Source organism: Urocitellus parryii, chromosome 9 (genome assembly GCF_045843805.1).
Source record: "Urocitellus parryii isolate mUroPar1 chromosome 9, mUroPar1.hap1, whole genome shotgun sequence".
Lineage (NCBI taxonomy): Eukaryota > Metazoa > Chordata > Mammalia > Rodentia > Sciuridae > Urocitellus > Urocitellus parryii.
The window spans coordinates 130,218,913-130,232,975 of record NC_135539.1 but is presented as its reverse complement, the minus strand read 5'-3'; the positions used below and the strand labels follow the sequence as shown (position 1 = coordinate 130,232,975).

At 34.2% G+C, this 14,063-nt stretch overlaps 1 protein-coding gene across 4 annotated transcripts in view; it reads right to left on the bottom strand.

The window, feature by feature from the left end:
* Positions 1-14,063, bottom strand: part of Trmt1l (tRNA methyltransferase 1L) — a 28,018-nt gene that overhangs the window by 2,457 nt on the left and 11,498 nt on the right. For all 4 annotated transcript variants that reach the window (XM_026392853.2, XM_026392854.2, XM_026392855.2 and 1 more), the window contains 7 exons: positions 13,698-13,777; positions 10,119-10,368; positions 9,555-9,767; positions 7,939-8,129; positions 4,423-4,501; positions 2,255-2,421; positions 782-841 (listed from right to left, as the gene is read on the bottom strand). In XM_026392853.2, coding sequence (XP_026248638.1) covers positions 782-841; positions 2,255-2,421; positions 4,423-4,501; positions 7,939-8,129; positions 9,555-9,767; positions 10,119-10,368; positions 13,698-13,777 — 1,040 coding nt within the window. The remainder of the gene's footprint in view (positions 1-781; positions 842-2,254; positions 2,422-4,422; positions 4,502-7,938; positions 8,130-9,554; positions 9,768-10,118; positions 10,369-13,697; positions 13,778-14,063) is intronic.

Sequence of the window (14,063 nt, the reverse complement as noted above, 5' to 3'; positions counted from 1 at the left end):
GTATACACACATCCCAAAATAAGAGAAAGGCCATATAATAAATCCTTATGGCTAGGAAGTAGGGTCTTCTGGTTAATCAAATGGAATTGCCATAAATCAAATATTCATGAGCAATTTTTAAAGTATTAGAATAAAGTTTAATCCGAATGCTATAACTTTATCTTCTATAACTTAATTCTCTAGTTTTCCTAAAGGGATCACCACATTATCAAAGATGTGAAAAAAAATACCTTTTGAAATTTGGAATTGTATTAATGCTGATTAAAATAAGTTTTACTATAGTTTTTTTTTTTTAAAGAGAGAGGAGAGAGAGAGAGAGAGAGAGAGAGAGAGAGAGAGAGAGAGAGAGAGAACTTTTGATATTTATTTTTCAGTTTTTGGTGGACACAACATCTTTGTATGTGGTGCTGAGGATCGAACCTGGGCCGCACGCATGCCAGTTGAGTGCGCTACCGCTTGAGCCACATCCCCAGCCCCTATAGTTTTGTTGTCAGCATTATATGGTAAAAAAAACCTTTTTTTCCCAGTACTAGGAATTGAACCCAGGGGTGCTCTATGTCCTCATTGAGCTACATCCCCAGCCCTTTTTTATTTTGAGACAAGGTCTTGCTAAATTGCCTAGCCTGGCCTCAAATTGCAATCCTCCTGTCCTCCTGCCTCAACCTCCAGAGTTGCTGGGACAGGTATATGCCACTGCACTCAGCCACCAATGCAATTTCTCTTTCCACCTCTGCTATATTCCTTTCTGCATGGATACATACATGTGTACTTACATACATACCTTGTGCAATATAATCTGTTGTGACATCATCTGTAGTTTTAATAAATACACCATTTTCTTCTAAAACAAAAAAAAATGAGAAAACAGTATTTTACAGAGGACATTAAACAACAATTCAAAGTTTAAATAAAAATTTATGGGGCTGGGGATGTGGCTCAAGTGGTAGCGCGCTCGCCTGGCATGCGTGCGGCCCGGGTTCGATCCTCAGCATCACATACCAACAAAGATGTTGTGTCTGTTGAAAACTAAAAAATAAATAAATATTAAAATAAAAATTTATACCAAATTCCATCTTTGGGATGTGTGTGTGTGTGTGTGTGTGTGTGTGTGTGTGTTACTAGGGATTCAACCTAAGAATTTGTGTATGCTAGGAAAATACTGTACCACTGAGCTACACTGTAGCCCTTCTATATTTTTTTGGTATTGGAGATTGAATGCAGGGGTGCTTTACCACTGAGTTATACTCCCAGCCTGTTTTATTTTTTGAATCAGGATTTCACTAGTTTGCTTAGGGTCTTGCTAAGTTGCTAAGGCTGGTCTCAAACTTGTGATCTTCCTATCTTAAGTCTCCAGAGTTGCTGGGATTACAGGTGTGCACCACCACACTTGATCATCTACAGTGGGTTTTACATAGGATTTATATAGAGATTATATAGGAGACTCTGTGGCCAAAATAGGTTGTAAGAATGACATATTTTAACGTTCTATAATAGCAACCTCTTTTCACGGCTTATAAGGTAGTATATTTAGTAGACCCACTCTAATATCAACAGCCAGCTATGACTACAGAAGTCTATTTATATTGAGAAGAAAAAAAGTAACTTTACTGAGTGATAAGTACCTTCTATGTCTCAATGGATAGTACTAACATTTGTGGCCATACCATTCCTAGAATTACCTAAGGGTTCTTTCTAGAAAGTACATACAGGGTAATAAAATTTATATCTAAGTTTTCTTATTTATTTTAATCAAATAAAATTAAAAACAAAAGGGAGATTACTTGGGCTGGGGATATAGCTCAGTTGGTAGAGTGCTTGCCTAGCATGCACAAGACCCTGGGTTCGAACCCCAGCACCACAAAAAAAAAAAAAAAAAAAAAAAAAAAAAAAAAAAAAAAAAAAAAGGGAGATTACTTTAATTAAATCATATTCATTTCAGGACCCTAAGAATAAATGTGAAGAAAACTATGTATTTTAAGGAAAATGGGAGCTAGGGATATTGGTTCAGTGGTAAAGCACCTGCCTGGTTATGTGTGGGGTCCTAGGTTTGCTCCTCAGCACAACAAACAAACAAAAAACCACATATACACACACACAAAAACAAACAACCCCTGCCCCCAAACAAACATTTTTGTGGTGCTGGGGATTGAACCCAGCTACATCTACCAACTGAGCTATATCCCTAGCCCACCCCTCCTCAAAAAAAAAAACAAATGAAATGGTAACAAATTATCTTTAGTGTTCAATTATTCACCTTGCTTGTTAGGATTTGAAGATGCATGAACTGAAAATTGACTTTGAGGAGTACATTCTGATTCAAAGATTAACGTCTTTATTAGAGTCTGAATTTCATCCAAACCATGGTGAAGAGATTCAAACAACATCCTTTTGAGGAATCCAGTATTGAAAAGGGAACTTGACCTGAAAAAGAAATGAATATATAGAGCACTGGGTTTAAGAAATATTTACTTTCTTTCAAAAAATAAGTCTCTATAATATATAAAAAATAGGAATTCAAAAAGAATTTTTGATCTTTAATATTCTTTATTTTCTATTTTTCCAATGCTATTATTAAATTAGTTCTCTAAACTAGTAGGATTAGCCAAGAAAACTGCATTCACATTAAATCAATAAGAATTTACAGTTTTCATTAGTTGTACAGTACTATGATACTTGGGTATGTGTAGAGAATATACCAGAATACGATGCTGACCCTATAAAAGCCTATAAATGTAGACAAAATTTGGACAGAAACAATATATTGCAGAGGTATTTACAATGCACATTCTTATCAGTAAATCTTAAATCTTGTTTATATATGGTAATAGGTGGGAAGAAATATAAAAATTATATGTGGTAGTGGTGACGTGGTTTAAAAATGGCCCAGGAGTTAATGTAGTATGCTTCACATTGAGAATCACGGGTATAACTGACAAAATATGAAATTCTAAGTTAGATAAACCTGGTTACCAAGCCCAGCTTCAGCAGTTACTAGCTATGTAATACTGCTTTTGAGTTTTGTATTCTTTATCATGCAATGGAAAATAAATGTTCTCACAAACTTGTTATGGGAATTAAGTCAGGTGGCATATGTACAATGCCTAGTATAAAGTATATCCTCAATCAATGTAGCCATTATTTCTATATATGATCTTAAAGTGTCAAATGAATGATCAATATAAGCTAGGCAAAAAAGAATTTAGAGATTATTTTGGGTTGAAGCACTAAGGAGAGACTTCAAATGGGAAGTACAATTTGAACAGGGGGTGGGAGAGAGAAGGGACGTATTCTGGATGAGAGGAAAGCAGACCAATAGTTTTGAGTGAGGAAATCATAAGGCATGTGTTAGAACTCAGTCTTAGGAGACAAAACACCTAAATTTCTGACCCTGATTATGCAAATAACTATTTTTTAGGATAAGTTTTAGCAGCATTAAAAACATGTTATAATTTCCTCATCTGTAAAAATGAGGGATCTGGGCTAGAACATCTTCCTTCTGAACCCAGCCATCTGTTATTCTTAAATTTCTGCAGTTCTGAGATCCGTGAGTAGGATCACTCAATTGCACATGATAGAGGTGGGTGAGTGCTGGAAGGTATCATCACAAACATATTTACCATTTGTGCCAATTTTTTTAGGTTTAGTAGATGGCTAAGCCTTGATCTTGTAAAAACAGCAAAGAAGAAATATGTAATAGTTCATGTCACAATGTTGTTAGCAGTTTCCTATTTCTATAAAAATCTCTAGTAACAAAAAACTTATGATACAGATTCTAATTAAACACAATTTAAGGCTTTAAAAACACAGTAACTTGTTATCAATGATTAAAAAAAAAAATCACAATACATTAACTATGTGAAGCTTTATCCTATCCAAACGGCTTGACCCAAGACAAAGGCAGACATTTTATAGTTTTCTCACTAAAAACTAATTCCTTTAAGACCTTTTGTATTAGTTGATTTTTCTGTAAAAAGTTATTGTGATAATTTTACAATCACACCCTAGATTTTTAATGTTTTAAAAAGCTTCCTTCTTACTATTCAGAATGAATTGTCTAGTTTGTAGATAGATTAATCTAAGCTTCTCCTTCTTAGTGTTGTCACAAACTAAGGAGAACAATGGAAACAAATGAACCTTAAGTTCATAGGGGACAGAAGTCATGATTATTTGCCTAGACTTAAAAATTCAATCTAGGGCTGGGTTTGTGGTTCAGCGGCAGAGTGCTTGCTTCGTATGTATGAGGCACTGGGTTCGATTATTAGCAATTAAAAAAAAAAAAGTCCATCAACAACTAAAAATTTTAAAAAATAATAAAAATTAAATTTGAATTTGCTTGCCCTTTACCACATAATCAAAAGTTGACAATCAGCAAATCAATACATAAAGCAATTCTGAATATGTGATGCTTAGGCAGGCACATACCACAGAGGTCCAAGTTCTATTGCTGTCTTTCCAGGCATGCTTCCATGACAGTTACAGGGTAGCTGTCTATATGGGTTTTCTATTAAAAATAAAAATAAAAAAAGAGAGAAGAGAGAGAGAGAGACAGAGAGAGAGAGAGAGAGAGAGAGAGAAATCAAAGGAGAAATGACTAATGCAAATAGTAGTAATTGTTATATTAATAATAATTTATAGTTACTATATATTGAGGATCTACTATATGCCAGGTATTATGCTAGGTATTTTTATATGTATTTTAAAAACTTAATCCTTATAATTCTCTGAAGGTACTATTAAAATTACAATCATACAGATTTAAGAGGATTAAAGCTTAAGAGGTTGTGGAAAACCAAGTTAAGTGGTTATTTTAATAGAGACATAGCTGAAAGTAGCTTTTAGTTACTATACTTTATGAAATAATGTTATGGAGAAAGTCGTAACAAATTGGAACAAATAAATTAATTAATTAAAAGAATTAAAACACAGAGGAACATGAAGAAATTTTTTAAAAAAGGAGAACTAAATCTTCAATTTCACAGGATTTTCATATTATTAGTTTATTGGGGTATAAGTTATGTGTAATAAAACTATACTCATTTTATGTGAAAAGGTAGATGAGTTCTAACAAATGCATATACCCACATAATCAACATCTCAATCAAAAATATAGGCATTTTTCATAAGTTTAACTGGGAAGAAAATAAGTTTACTCTATTTCTATTATAATAGGCTTCGTATATATCCAGTACCCAAAATGTAGGCCAGAAAAATCTAATTCATTTTGAAGAACAATTAGAGGCTGATAAGGAAAACTGGGGTGGTATTAGCACTGTTCTTAAGCTTCCAAAATGGAGCAACAGTCTACTAGGGGATTTTTAAATTCTCTAAATGCCCAATGTTATAATTTCAACTTTTTTTTTTTGGGGGGGAGGGCAGTGCTAGGAATTAAACCCAGGGCCTCCTGTGTGCCAGGCAAGGGGCCTACAACTGAGCTACATCACCAGCCACCGGAATAGTTATTTTATTTCATTATTGTGTTTTGTTTCTTTTTGGGGGGCGGGGAGAGGGAAATGGAGAGTGGGGAGAGAGGGAGAGAGGGAGGGAGGGAGGGGAAAGGAAAGAGAACACAGAGAGGGAAGAAGTAGGAAAGAGAGAAAAGATGCAAAGCAGTCATTTTAAACTAGAAACTCGCCTCCACATATGGATCATGTCTGTAATCCCAGTGACTCAGGAGGCTGAGGCAGGATAATGGCAAGTTTGAGGCTAGTTTGGACTACTTACTGAGACCCTAGTCAAAAAATAAAATAAAAAGTGCTGGGGTTTGTAGCTTTGTGGTAGAGAGCCCCTGGGTTCAATCCCTAGTCGCCCTCACCTCCAAATAAATGAATGGGAAACTCTCTAACTAACCATCCCTAACACTAGACCATTTCTGGATTAAGCATTCACTTTCTTGGAACAGCCTGATTCAGTCAGTAAATCCTAGATACATCCAGAACCTAGGAATAATCCTTCTGGTAGAAACATAGGTCCATAACTTCTTATAATATTATTGTTATTCAGTGCAATTAATGGCATAATGTATAGTTGTTAAACCTTTTTAAAAATATACTAAGATAAGGAATGTGACACGATGCCCTCCATTATCACCATCATACAGTACTTGAAGAAAGGAAAAATATTCTATGCTTGGAGGAAATTTCAAAATCGTAGTATCTATTTTCCCTAATTAATGTGATTAAAAAAATACTGGTTTATTTACTGAGTGAGAGAGAGAGAGAGAGACAGAGAGAGAGAGATAGATAGATATTGTGTGTGTGTGTGTGTGTGTGTGGGTGGTGTGGGTGGTGGTGGTGGTGGTGGTAAGGCTTGAACCTAGGGGTGCTCTACCTCTGAGATATATCTCCAGCCCTTTTTATTTCGAGTCAGGGTCTTGCTAAGTTGCCGGGGCTGGCCTTGAACTTGTGATTCTCCTGTCTCAGTGAAATGAGAGAGATAGAGCAATAGAGATAGATAGATAGATAGATATTGATCTAATACCAGAAACTCTCTGAAAACACACAATTTTGAGGAAGCATTGCTGTGACATAAATAATGCTAAAAATCCTCTGTAATCAAAATGGCATGGCAGCCATTGGTGGTGGTGTGTGCCTGTAATCCCAGCTATTCAGGAGACTGAAATAGGGTGATAACTTGAGTCCAGGAGTTCAAGATCAGCCTGGGCAACACAGTGAGACCCTGTCTCAAAAAAACTCTAAAAAAACAATAAATATGGTGGTAGGGGTATGTATATAGGTATCCAATCACTGAAACAAAGTAGAAAATCCAGGAACAAACTCAAATACATGTGGAAGTTGGTATGAGATAAAGAAGATATTCTCAAATCAGTTAAGAAAAAATGGACTATTTATTTAATAAAATATAACCTACCTTGAACCACTTAGGAATATGAAAGGTCTATTGACAGACAAAAATCTAGAATACATATAAGTATGACTAACTTTATAATAGCAACAACAAAACACTCCTGTATTAAACAAAAAAGATGCAAATCCAAGTGATGAGATGAGAAAAAAACATTTGTGACTCATGTAATAAGAGCTAAACTCTAATATATAAAGAGTTCTCAAGAATTCATATTTAAAAATACCCAAAACTTCTCAAGGCCAGTCCAGGCAACTTAGCATGAGCCTGTCTCCAAACAAAATAAAAAGGGGTGAGGATGTAGCTCATTGGCAGAATGTTTGCCTAGTATATACACAGAGAGGGAATACAAGGCCATGTAAGGCTTGAACCTAGGGGTGCTCTACCTCTGAGATACATCTCCAGCCCTTTTTATTTCAAGTCAGGGTCTTGCTAAGTTGCTGGGGCTGGCCTTGAACTTGTGAACAAGGCCATGGGTTCAATCCCCAGTACTACAAAATGCAAGCAAACAAAACCCAGCAAACCAAGAACTTAACCAAAAATAATGGGCAAAACTATTATTTCTATGTTCAGTAAAATAAATAGAAAAATAGCTCTTTCTAAGGGCATGAGCCACAGTTTAGCTTTTCTCTTGAATCCTCAGGCCTGGCATATAGTAGAAACTCAATAAATGTTTACTGAATGGATTTTAAACTGGTAGCTTTTATATTCAGCCAGAACATGATAATTATTTTTATAAAATTAATGATTTGTATCAGCCTAGACAAAGGTAATCTGACTTATGTTCCTAAAATTAGTTGACAGTGGAAACTAAGTTATTTCTAGATGTTTCAATAAAGGGCAGGGCTATAGAACAAAAACTGTACAGCATGAGAAAATAACTTTAATAAACTCACTCGAATGTCTTGTCTGTTGATCAAAGTAAATCCAGTATAGTAAATAACAAAGTTAGCACTGTAATCTTTAAAATCAAAGGACAACAATATGTATAATTAGGGATGTAATAAAAGCTTTTCATTGGAGGCTTACAGATTATAAATTAAACTTAATATACAGTTAAGATGAAATTGAACTTACCTTCTACCATATTACCATCCTTCTGAAAAATTCTTTCTTCACACCACTGACAATGGATTAGGTACTGAATCTTCTTGGCTGTTTCATCTGCTGAGGTAGGCCCCCTCAAAACTCTCACCACCACCAAAACAAAATGTTCCAGAGCCACTGCAAATAGTACTTCTATGCCTTTGTTGCATCGGGCTGCAGCTCTATTAAAAATATTTTGAAGTTATTTTTGGGTGATTATTATTTTCTTTTATTTGGCATTATAATGACAATACTAATGTGAACAGTAAACTATGGGTGGGTTGTGGTAAATAAAGAAAAATTCAATATCTAGTGGTAATGCTTTTAAAAGATTATTACTAGAACTTCACACCAATAGAAATACATGGATAAAGAACGCCCAGCAGGGTCTTTGGTCTTGGCATTTTCCCTTATGATGGCCTCTCCATAGGACTATATATTCTGGTTTTCAGAGTCACTTTGTTTCTCGTCCTTAACATTAGCTTTTTTCCTATAAAAGCTTCTTCCATATAATATATATTTATGTACGTTTACTGAGGAGGCATGATAGTATGCTAACTGCTGAATATTTAGAGAACAATGAATACTAAAAGTCCTTTCTACCATTAATCACAGACTTTTTTGGACTGGATTAAGTTCTACCAGGTAAACCATTTCTGAACTTATTAAAAACAGTTTTAAGTATGTGCAGTAAGTTATAGGTAGCACAAAAATGTGCATAGGATTTTTGAGTTAACTAGTGATAACCCCAAAGGTCTATTAATCTGTGTTTAAATTGAAGTAGGAATTTCCATCTAAATGCTGTAGAACTTGTGTTTGAGCTAGTAAACTGGCTAATCATTCATTATCTATACTCCTAATTCCAATTATATTCTTGTTCTTCTAGCATTATATTCTACAAGTAATAGGTGCTCAAAAAAGTCTTCCCCGTTTCAATGGTTATTTCTGATGAGAAGCTTCTTAGTTTGTAAGATAATTTTGTAGAATAAAGTTTATAAGCCATCATTTTATTCAAACTATATAAAGATGAAATGGATATAAAACAAATAATCCTCTCTAAATCTAAGAAGTTTGTTTTCCATATCATGTTACTATCTCCTATCTACCCTAATTGTTGAGATAAATAGATATGAAATTAATTTTTACTTATATCTTTTCTTTCTTACTACTTTAATTATTTTAATAACATGTTGGAGAGTAAACTAAATATTTTAGATATAAACTTTTAAATAAGGTTTAACAGAATATAAGATTAAAAACACAATAAAACAAATTCAGATTAGCGATATGGGATACAGAATCTTTATTTCACATTTTTTGAAAAATAATGCCTGTAATCCCAGTGACTTAAGAAGCTGAGGGAGGAGGACCGTGAGTTCAAGACCAGCCTCAGCACTTATCAAGCCCCTGAGCAACTTAATGAGACCCGGTCTCAAAATAAAACGTAAAAAGAGCTGGGGATTTGGCTCAGTGGTTAAGCACCCGTGTTCAATCCCTGGTACCAAAACAAAAACAAAAACAAAACAAAACATGATGTAAGCATTCATTTGTAGTATTCTTTCAATCATTATGAAAACACATTAGGTATGCAATTGGCAATCTGGTACCTCGCCACTGCGGCTACGACAATTCTGGCTGCTAATTCCTTGTAATACTCAGTTCGAACAATGTTACATCCATAGTGACGTCGGGCAACGTGTTGTGCCTTGGCATACAAGGAACTGATATCTGTAGATGTCACTGATACTATGCCAAGGTTCCTTATATTTCTGAATGCAGAATCTAGATAGTTTACTGATGTTCCAAAAGGGTCTAGGTGTCTAAAATCAGAAAGAATATAGACATATTTAAACTCATATTAGTAACCAAAATCATACCCCTGTAATTCTTTCTAATAAGATTCTATGATTCAAAAGTACTTTACAATCTATTTCAAATACATGGTTGTTTCTAAAATAAGTAATAAAATAGTTATATCATAGATCAGAAATATAAATCATAAATCAGGCTTAAAATGCTAGAAAGTTTTCTTATCGAATACTTTAAGCCAATGCAAAAAGCCGTATTAATTTAAATAAACAACAACAATAAATTAATTTAACTCCCCCCTCCCCCCAACCCAAATGTCCAGGTCAGTTTAACAAGTGACATAGCAAATCTTTTTCACTTACATGAAATCAAAAGATCTTAAATGCATCAGTACATTGGCATCCATTTTGGTCACCTTAATATTACCGAGACTTTCTTCTCCTTCTTCAAGAATATCATCACCCTCTTTCTTTTCCTTACTGTCTACCACCACTTTCAATTTGTTTAAATGGCAGTTTTCCTGAATCAATGTCACAGAGTTTTCATTCAAGTCATTAATTGTAACTTTGACTGCATTTCCAAGGTGCTTTGCCCACTGTAATCCCATTATTCCTTAGGGAAAATGGAGAAGATAACTAGTTTTTAAACTGTAATAACTAAAGAATAAAAACAGTATGAAAAGAATATATTTTTATATATAAATCAAATTCCTTCAAAAATCTTAGTATTTTCATGAACAATTCTTATTTTACTTTCTTAAAAAAAATTTTCTCAAGAAGTTAACACAAAAATTTGCCTAAAATTTTTAATACTTCTTACAATACACTTTTTATGAACCTTGTTCAAATAAATGTTCCATGTACTTTTAAAATTTTATTTTATAGAATTGGTTGTTATTATCACTGTTTTTTTTTTCTTACAATGGAATAGTATTTCAAACAAAATCTTAAAGAGAAACTCAATATATAATAACAACAACTGTGGGGATACTCTGCTGGAAGGGAGAAGGGCAGGGTGACATTGTCCTGCTGAAGTTTACCTTCACATGCTAAAATATAAAAAATAACTTTTCTAGAATAGCGATTTTCAAATACTGCACAAAATCATCACTGTGAGTTCAAAAGAACTTGTACATATAAGCAAATAATCAAGAATTTAGACCAAGAATTTCCCTCCTCACAGGCTTTGTACACTGACAGGATTAGTCATAAGTAACAGACATAAACACAACCAATTCGATTAGAACACCCCTTTGTATTAGAAATAGTGACCATTTTCTCCATGCGTGTCTCATAAATGGAAAAAGTTCTTATCTACTGTGCATTAAGGTCTTTACATATTCTCATAAGTTCTAGTGTCCTCATTAACATGGTAAATATGCAAATGGCAGCTACAAACCCAGATATAAGGTTATGAAGACACTTTAAAAAGAAAAGGCTGGGACTGGGGATGTGGCTCAGCGGTAGCGCGCTCGCCTGGCATGCGTGTGGCCCGGGTTCGATCCTCAGCACCACATACAAACAAAGATGTTGTGTCCGCCGAGAACTAAAAAAAAATAAAGAAATTCTCTCTCTCTCTCTCCCTATCTCTTAAAAAAAAAAGGCTGAGAAAAATCTTTCTTAGACATCAGCTTTAATAATTTCAGATTAAAAACAAGAGTAAAGAAAAAGGGTGTGTAAGGAAAAACACGGGGACATAGATTTGGAATAGTGGGTTGGGATCAGATTATGAAGAATATTAAATTGCTATTTGAGAAGTATAGTAGTAAGGATAGATGACTTTTTTGATTGAGAAGTAACAATATTAATGTAGTTCTTCAGAGGAATGGCTGTTTGGCAGTAATACAGAAGACAAATTAGAGGGAAGAGACAGATTATAAACCAGGGTACTAATTAAAGACAACTAAAATACACTTGGAAAAGGAGTGAGTTATATAGTACCAAAGAAAAATCAAGAGATGTGGTGGCTGAGTTGATCTGACGAGAGTAGAGAGGAAAAGAGGACCAAAAAATTATTCAATTTTCGTAGTTAGGCGACTCAGAAGTGTTAGTTCATTACTTTTACCCTATTTGCACGGAGACATTACCAATGAAGGTGTTGGTAGTAGCAGTAGTAATAATAAAGATGATCCTCAATGCTTTCATGGCATTTTCTACTTAACAGGTATTGTTCTAATGACTTTAACTATATTAATTTACTTAAATCTTCACTGCTAGAAGTTGCATATTGGTGTTGTCTCCTCCACTACTCCACTTCTATACATAAGCAATTTACTGTGGTCATACAACTAGTACATAATGAAGCTGGGACTTGAACCCAGGGAGTTTGGCTCTATAATCCATGCTTTTAATCACTGTTTTTCACCAAGGAGAGGAGCATAGGAAGGAGAGATTCCTCATGCTTGCTAAGAGCATAATCCTATATTCTTTATAAAGAAAGACTTGAACTGGGTACAAGTGGCTATTAAGAAACCATCTACTGTTTCCCTTATCTTTTCTCTATTGAAATCTCTTGGGGGGCTGGGGTTGTGACTCAATGGCAGAGCTCTTGCTTTGCACATGTGAGGCACTGGGTTTGATCCTCAACACCATATAAAAAAATAAACAAAATGAAAATATTGTGTCCCATGTATAACTAAAAAAATATTTAAAAAAAAATTTTCTTGGGAAGAAGAATGACTTTCAAAGTTGAAGGCTACGCAATGGTTATTACAACACAAAAAAAGAGTCATCAGTTGCTTCCTGATTATAGAAAATAAGCATTCTTGAAAAAATAATTTGTAACTGAATCTGACTAAACCATCAGTTTATTTCTTTTTATTTTTTTGTGGTGCTAGGGATTGAAAAACCAGGCCTTTTGCATGCGAGGCAAGCACTGTATCAACTGAGTTATCTCCCCAGCTCTGAAACCATCAATTTACAAAAATACAAGAGAGAAAGGAAAATGTTATATGAACCATAGCAATACAATCAGCAAAATCTAGACTGTCAGAACTCTATAGGTCAAAAGACCCATTATATCAAGAAATAATTAACACACACACACACACACACACACAGTTAGACATATATAATTAACACACACTCTAATAAGAGTTAAACAGCAAACAAAATACATAGTCTAGATTCTGATTTGAACTTTTAAAAACAAAACTAGGCATATATAAACAACTGATGATATTAAAGAGTTATTCTTATTTTTTTAGGTGTGATAATGGCATTATAGTTTTATTTATTTTAAAAAATTCTCTTTTAGACATCCAACTTAAATATTTACATGAAATGACACATCCATGGTTTGTTCCATATTAATGGGGATTGAGCAACTGAGGTGTGGGGTATGGGGAAACAGATAAAACAAGACTGAGTATGAGGTGATTATTTTTGAAGTGAGTGATAAGACACAGGGAGTCATTAATTATACTCTTTGCTTTTGTATATACTTGAAAATTTTCATAATAAAGGAATAAAAATTATTTTTCCCTCAGATCTTTTTCTTTTTTAAACATTGCTAGGGACTATGGTTGTAGTTTGCCTAGCACATGTGAGGCACTGGGTTCAATCCTCAGCACCACATAAAAAAATAAATAAATAAAGCTGGGAGCGGCAGTGCACGCCTGTAATCCCAGCAACTCGGGAGGCTGAGGCAGGAGGATCATGAATTCAAATCCAGCCTCAGCAATGGTGAGGCAGAAAGCAACTCAGGGAGACCCTATCTCTAAATAAAATACGAAATAGGATAGGGGATGCGCTTCAGTGGTAGAGTGTCCCTAAGTTCAATCCCGAGTACAAAATAAAAGAAAGTAAAATAAAGGTATTGTGTCCATCTATAACTAAAAAAAAAATAAATAAATAAAAAATAAAAACTATATATTTTCTAGAAAAAGACACTGTAAAAAATTGAGAAAGAAAATGGGATTCCAAAAATACTTCCTTCCTTACCAGTCGCTCCAAAGGCATCTAGACATTCCAGAGGTTTTCGTTCCTCAGCCAAAGCAGCCAATGTGCAGAATATCAGCTGTCTAGAAGAAAGTAATATAAAGGTAATTTTATGAGATTATAGCTTCATTATTGTAGATTTTATTTCATTTAAGAAAATCGAGAATTGGAGGGGGCCTCTAGTTACTGTACAAACTATTTTGAAAAAGAAGCAATAAAATATATCCCCATTTTAATAGCAAAAAAAACTTAAGAAATTAAATTATGAATTTAATTAAGTTCTATCTAATAAGCCTTTCTTCATTTACTTATTAACAAAACTGGCCTATGAAAGTGCAGCCTATATTCATTAATTATATAAAATTATAC